The sequence below is a fragment of the Sinocyclocheilus anshuiensis genome, unplaced genomic scaffold, assembly GCF_001515605.1.
Source record: "Sinocyclocheilus anshuiensis isolate Anshui unplaced genomic scaffold, SAMN03320099.WGS_v1.1 scaffold710, whole genome shotgun sequence".
Taxonomy (NCBI): domain Eukaryota; kingdom Metazoa; phylum Chordata; class Actinopteri; order Cypriniformes; family Cyprinidae; genus Sinocyclocheilus; species Sinocyclocheilus anshuiensis.
Window position 1 is genome coordinate 990347 of NW_015544201.1, and position 7763 is coordinate 998109.

Consider the following 7763-nt stretch of genomic DNA (forward strand, 5'->3'; position numbering starts at 1 on the left):
AAATATACTATTATAATATTTGTTGATATTTTTAATTAGCTTTTGTTTATATTTTCATTTTAGTTAGTTTTGTTTAATTTTCTTATATCATTTTTAATTAATTTTTATTTTCAAACATTTCTATTTAGCTTAAATTTTATTATTTTTATATAGTTTTAGTAATTTTAGTTTTAATTAATTTCCGTTAGTTGCCTAGTTTTTCTATTTTTTTTCTAGTCTTTTTTTTTATTTATTTTTTTTTTTATATTTTATTATTTCAGATTTAAAAAAGGAGAAATGCTGCTTGCATGTGGTTTATTTCATGATGCATTTCATTACAGTTCTCAGTTGCTCTTAAGCAATGTTTCTTATTCCTTGCTGTTTATATGGTATGGTGACGGAGGCAGATGGCCCCCGCTGTATATCAGATTAAGCCATTAGGCCATCAAATCTGTGTAATAGGTTTGGATGGGTGGTCTGAGGCTGCAGGACCTTATTATGGCTCCTACTAAGTCTGGATTCTTCACTGGCCTGTTTGCTTTCCAAAAAATACTCCAGCCACGAGTCAACAGACAATTATATTATAATGTAATGTAGACTTGTGTTCTCATTATTTGGCCAATTATAAAATGAAATGTATGATGTAATTACACTTACATTTCATTATGTTAATTAGACAACTGTGATAATGTCCATTTTCGTCCAAAAATGTAAGCCTCGTATGGCTAATTAAGTTGGGATGAGCTCTGGACATTCTTATTATCTTGAGATAAAGGGTCTTCCATGTAGGCGCGTCATGGGTGGGATAGAAGGGGCCGATTCCATTAACTCATGCATTGCTCTTCCATAAATCACTCTGACTGTTATAGCTGTGTGTAAGTGTGTGTGCAATGCAAGGATGTTGGGGGGGGGGTTAACAACTAGGGTTGGGTATCGTTTGAATTTTATCAATTCCGATTCTGCTTATCAATTCCGATTCTTTTCGATTCCCAGTTTCGATTCCAATGTGATTGGTTTTGTGTGCAAAATAGAACTGCATGATTCTGGATAAATTGAGGGGGGGTTTTTTTCTTCCCCAATGGAAGTTGTGGTTCTCTCATGATTCTGAAGAAAAAAAAACATTAGACAACTAAACAAAAACACATGTAATTTATGAATGATTGATTAAATGACTCACTCAAGATGTACTTGTTTCTTTACTGGATGAACTCACAGATGAAGAAAAAAAAAGCGTATAGGAATATATAGGCAGAATCAAAATTTTTATTTGACAAGTATCCAATTCCTGACCTTAAGTATCCGATTCTGGAATCAGAATCGATTTTCGATTCCCAACCCTATTAACAACAACAGGGATAAAGAAATTCCACCCATGTTTGTGACCGTGTCACCCAAGTGCCAAAATCCAAGCGTTTGATTAACAAGCCGTGAAAACAAGATTTGTTTGCCCTCAAACTTGCTGGTGCTTTATTTGTTTTATATTTTATTTTAATTATAATAATAATTGTATTTAATAATAATAATAATAATTATTATTATTATTATTATTATTATTATTGATTTATTAGCATAAATCATGTCAAAGTCACCACTGAGTTTGTGACTGTCACTCAAGTGCCAAAACCAAATGTTTAATTAAAAAACTCTGTAAAAACAAGACATGCCCTCAAACATGCTGTACATTTGCTTTCTTTCTTTATAATGTTTTTTTTTTTATTTTTATTTTTTTTATTATTGTTATTATTACTATTATTAATTTACACAAACACCAAAATCCAAGTGATGGATTAAAAAAATAAGACTTTGTTGCCCTTATACCTGCTGGTGCTTTTATTTATTTACTAGCATAAATTAAATTGAAGTAATTCACACCTGTGTTTGTGACTTTGTCACCCAAGCATCAAAATCTTTATTTTTTTGTAAACAATACTTTATTTATTTACTTACTCACATCACTTATCAGTAATTCAAAGCTGCTGTTGTTTTCCAATGTCATTCCAGGTACATCATTATTACAGCGCTTTGCCGGAGGATAAAGTACCATACGTGAACAGTCCTGGGGAGAAGCTTCGCATCAAGCAGCTTCTGCATCAGCTCCCCCCACATGACAATGAGGTAAGATCAGCTTGGGGTCTTACATGAAAAGGTCACCAGTCAGAATGCATGTATGTTTGTGTGTGCCGTCATTTACACACATGTATGTCCATGTTTATGTTACACAGCTGACCTGAGCTCTTGTTGCGCAGGTGCGATACTGTAGCAGTCTGGATGATGAGGAAAAACGAGAGCTGAAGCTCTTCAGCAACCAGAGGAAGAGGGAGAACCTGGGCCGTGGTAACATCAGGCCCTTCCCGGTCACCATGACTGGAGCTATCTGTGAACAGGTGTGCAAGTGTACACTTGTGTGTATGATATTCAAATGAACTGTGGTTTGGGGTGGAGGGTGTTTGTGGCCACAGGAAGAGTTCAGCTTCAGTGGTTCATTGAAATTAGTTGTTTTGTTTCTTAGTGGCTTATTTTCGTTATAGGTTTTAAGGCTTCCTCTGGTTTTGTGTATTAGCCCACCTGGGATGTTGTGTAAGTTGCCAGTGAATTAGAGCTGAATTTAAGCTGGATATGCATGTCTGTGACCACCTGCCTTGTTTCTCTCTCCTTCTGTTACTTCTCAGGAACAGATGTCACTCTGACACAGTTTGGCTTTTTTCGCTTGTTTTAAATGTATCCTCTGCAGTGACACTCTTAAAGATATAAAGCCCCCATTTAGCCCTCAGCACTGTTGAAAAGATGCAGACTTTCCAATAAATATTGGTCTCGAAGGTAACTGACACACAAGTGTGTGTTTTTGTGGGTAGGTGCATGCATCTGTCTATCCCATTAAACATTTGCTGACTCTCCATAGCACAAGATATTGGAAAATGCTGAAGGAGAGCTTTAATGAAGAAACCAGCTCATATCAGCTGTTCCCTTCTCTTTTCAGATACAATATGGTGACCACTTGTTATAAATTCATATTTTTTTCTCTATTCTTTGTCAGGGGATGTGCAAAAATACACATTTATTCACAGGTTTTGGATCAGTAAGATAATTTTTTTTAAATAAATGAATACTTTTATTCAATAAGAATTAGGGATGCACGATATTGGATTTTTGCCGATATCCGATATGCCGATATTTTTCAACTCATTTTGGCCGATACCGATATATTTTCTTTTGTTTGGAAACAACACCAAGTCTCTCCTGTGCAGAAATTATAAGAAAAATATTTTAAATTTTGGATAGTTTTTAACATGAACTTATTTGTTAGAATTAAATAAACAATAATGAATGTTTTTTGACAGTACATTGAAGCTTTGAAAATAACTATAGGCCTAAATAAACTATATATCAATCGCTGCATTTTTTTCCCCAGAAAGATGCCGTGTTAACCCTAACACTTTATTTTAAGATTTAACATTTGTAGATGGTCTAAAGCTAGAGTTGTAAAAATTCTGAAAATCTTCTAGAGCTTATGATTTGTTTAAAAAATAAAACATATTACATATTAATGAATAAATCAGTATATATAAAATTATTTAATTTACAATTGTCATGTTTGTGATTTTTTTTTCATGTAAGCTTTAGCTTCTTAAATACTACTTTATTTAATCAGAAACAGTCTAGATGTTATTTGTGTAGGCTATTTTCCTTTTCATTTAATTAGAAGTAGGCCAACAGCACCCCCTACAGATTAAAACTCCATACCGAATGGTCATTAAGACCTGGGGGAGGCTGCCGCTGCTGCCACTGCACATGCTATTTACTCTGTCACACAACGAACGCGTCATTCTGTACGTGCTTTCACAGATTAAAGGTGCAGTAGGAGGTCTTGGAAAATGCTAACTTTAGCCTGATAGCACTGAAAGCGAACATCCCACCCTCCCTGCAATCGCCGTCCAAAGGCACGCCCCCTGAACGCATATACGGTCACAGACCAGAATACCAGAGACAACATTACAATAGGCTACATCAGCGGTTCCCAATTCCAGTCCTCGCACCCTCGCATGCAGACGCTGTGCAGCGCAAATCCGTGAATGAGAAGTTAAGTAAACTTCCAACGGATTTCTCCTGCTCAGGGAGTAGGGAGCAATGAACAATGTGTAGGGATCATATCGATCGGAACACAGTTCATGCACGTAGCTCACTTCTAACGAGCTGGTTATCTGAATCGGGTGTGTTAACTAAGCGAGACATACAAAATATGCAGAGTGCGGGGTCGCGAGGACTGGAATTGGGAACTGCTGGGCTACATCATGTGTCATTCACCAGTGAGAACTTTATAGTACAGTTAGTAAAAGTACTACAATACCAGGAAGGGAAGATTGGGTTGTTGATGTTTGTCTGCCATTCTCGCTCTGTCTGCACAGTAGGGATATGCCGGTATCAAATTTTCGTGTTGCGATTAATTGCTAGCAGCGATCCAAAACATCATCATTCAGACAAAACTTTGCTTCAAGAAGGAGCCACACTGCTGTCGTGATCTAATCATTAGCACACCCTGAGCACATGTAAGTTAACCTATTCCTCTTATCGGCAAGACATATCGGCATAATTTTTCATATCGGGCCGATGCCGATATTTACATTTAAAGCCATTATCGGCCGATTCCAATATCAGTATGATAATATCGTGCATCCCTAGTAAGAATGCATTATAAATTCAAAAGTGACAGTAATACAAGAGTCTTGAGGTGCATTTTTTCCCTTTTATATTAAACTTTTATTTTAGTTTGTTTTATCTGATCATTTGGTAGACAAATAGGCAGTCTGTAAACACAAAATAAAATGTCTGAGATTATTATTGATTTTCTCTTTTACCCTGCTGCTAAATAAATGTTTTCTTGTTAAATGTAAAATGTTCTTTTTAACTTTCCTTCCTACCTTTTAACTGTCTCTCCATCCCTTTTTCTAATTTTCAGTGTGGGGGACAGATAAACGGAGGTGATATTGCTGTCTTTGCGTCACGGGCAGGTCACAGGATGTGCTGGCACCCACAATGCTTTGTGTGCAGCATGTGCGACGAGCTGCTGGTGGATCTCATCTACTTCTACCAGGATGGGAAAATCTTCTGTGGTCGCCACCACGCTGAGAGACTCAAACCCCGTTGTTCAGCCTGCGATGAGGTTAGACACTCTCACCTTGCTATTACAAGACATGAATCTCTGTACATTAGTATGTATCTTGTATGTGCTAATAAACCATTGTTACCTAATATAATGCTGCAGATATTTGCAATATCCTTTTTAAATGAGAAAATATCTAAACGGCACATAATCACTCTGTTTATTAAGGTGTTTTTTTCAAAGGAATGATGCTATGATTGTCTTAGAGTTTTAACAGAAAATTGAAATGAATAGTTCACCCAAAAAAATAATAATAATAAAAAAAAAAAAAGCTACAAAAATATTTCTTGGTCCTACGCCTTCCACAGAATATATAAATACAGATAAATACATGTAGACCACTTAACTTAATGATTGCTATCGGGATGTGAAGAGACTTTCGACCAGCATAACAAAAAATGTTTCTGAAGATAATCACCTATTGCACCTTTAAATGCAGCGATCCAAAACATCATCATTCAGACAAAACTTTGCTTCAAGAAGGAGTAGGGATGTAACGATTAACCGCGAGCCGGTTGAAAATCGATTCAAATATGTGACGATTCAAATCGGTTGAGATGCCAAACAAATCGCGATTCATTTATGTGTAGGAGTTTATATGAATGTATGTCAAACCCCAAACCCCGTTGTTCAGCCTGCGATGAGGTTAGACACTCTCACCTTGCTATTACAAGACATGAATCTCTGTACATTAGTATGTATCTTGTATGTGCTAATAAACCATTGTTTCCTAATATAATGCTGCAGATATTTGCAATATCCGTTTTAAATGAGAAAATATCTAAACGGATATTTAAAATATCTAAATATCTATGATTGTCTTAAGAGTTTTAACAGAAAATTTAAATGAATAATTCACCCAAAAAAATGTAAAGCTAAAAAAATTTACTCACCCTCAGCCTGGCCATCCAAGATGATTTTGTTTCTTCATTCTTCATTAGCATTACATCATATGCTTACCAATGGGTCCTCTGCAGTGAATGGGTGGCGTCAGAGTCCAAACAGCTGGTAAAAACATCATAATAATCCACAAGCAACGGTTTGAAGTTAAAACACCTTAATGGTGGATTTGTGTCTTATAAGCATGCAGATTTTCACTTCACAAGACTTTAATTGATGGACTGTGTGGATTACTTGTGGATTATTGTGATGTTTTTAATTAGCTGTTTGGACTCTCATTTTGACGGTACCCATTCACTACAGAATGATACATTTCTCCAAATCTGTCCCAATAAAGACACAAAATCATCTTAGATGGCCTGAGGGGGAGTACATTTTCAGAATTTTTTTTTTGTGAACTGTTCCTTCAATCATCTGAAGGTGTGGTCAATCCTTGGGCCAGGTTTTGCAGGTACATATTGGTAAACCCAGTGAAATCTTGTGTGAACAGTTCAGCAAACTGGAATCCATTGTGAAATCCACATGAAAATTCCCAATGGCATGGATTCCGATTGAGATTATAGCGTTTCAGTCATGAAATTTTGCCGTACTAAAACAAATGTGATCGCACCCTTAAAGTGCAAAGGGAAAATTAAATGCTTAATACGCTGTAAAATGCTAAAAATCGAGACATCTCTCATTGTGTAGTTAAAGATTGCACACAATGAGCCGTTTCTCTAGTTCTGATTTTGTGTAAAGACAGCTGAATACATTGCATGATTACCATGGTTACAGAACTTCATCTCTATAGTGATAATAGAGTTACTGCTGTACTGCAGCTCAGTCTGTTGCCTCAGTGGAGCCTTTAGCTTTAGTTCTGTCACTTCCATTGCAGAAGAATGGTCTTACTCTTATCTCTTATCTGTCTTTTAGATCATTTTTGCAGATGAGTGCACAGAGGCAGAGGGCAGGCACTGGCACATGAAGCACTTTTGCTGTTTTGAGTGCGAGACCGTTCTGGGCGGCCAGCGTTACATCATGAAAGAGGGCCGGCCGTACTGCTGCACCTGCTTTGAGTCCCTGTACGCAGAGTACTGTGACTCCTGTGGGGAACACATAGGTAAGAGCCCATCTATCAGTGCCATCCTGGAATCCTCTCATGTCCATGCAAGGCCGGTCCACTTTGCTCTTGCAGAAATTGCCCTGTAGCAACTGCCAGGAGATGACTGACCTGCTTTTTGTCTAATGTTAAGAAGAATAAACGAAAAGCTGCGTTGCGAGTTGATAGTTTAGTCTGGCCTTCGCGTTCAGCATTTTGGCAGATTGTTTCATAGAAATTCAGTCTGGAATTAGTTTCCACACAGAACCACAGAGAGTATTTTCATGAAACTGATTATAAACCGGAAGCAACAGTGCAGGTTTTCAGAACAGATGTTGTCCATTAAAGTGTGGCTGCTTAAAGTGAGCTGTGATTAAAATCTGCGTTTCTGCAATATGTGGCACCCCATGTAATCAGATTTCTCCAAACACGTCTACACCTCATGAGGACGTGATCCTTCAAAGACATCTTTGTTCTGCATTTTTTTTACCTAAAGTAGCTGTCATTTAAAATCCACACATTTTTAAGCTTATGTAACTACATTATGCATTCAGATTTTCACACAGTGCTGTTAAGTGCTCTTGTGTCTAAAGGACTACTAAGGAAGGTTAGTTCAGGATATATATATATATATATATATATATTTCT

General features: G+C 36.8%; 1 protein-coding gene across 2 annotated transcripts in view; it reads left to right on the forward strand.

Annotated features, from left to right (window-relative positions):
* Nucleotides 1–7763, forward strand: part of LOC107696846 (prickle-like protein 2) — a 106077-nt gene that overhangs the window by 92098 nt on the left and 6216 nt on the right. For both annotated transcript variants that reach the window (XM_016497366.1, XM_016497367.1), the window contains 4 exons: nt 1981–2094; nt 2226–2363; nt 4934–5137; nt 6950–7136. In XM_016497366.1, coding sequence (XP_016352852.1) covers nt 1981–2094; nt 2226–2363; nt 4934–5137; nt 6950–7136 — 643 coding nt within the window. The remainder of the gene's footprint in view (nt 1–1980; nt 2095–2225; nt 2364–4933; nt 5138–6949; nt 7137–7763) is intronic.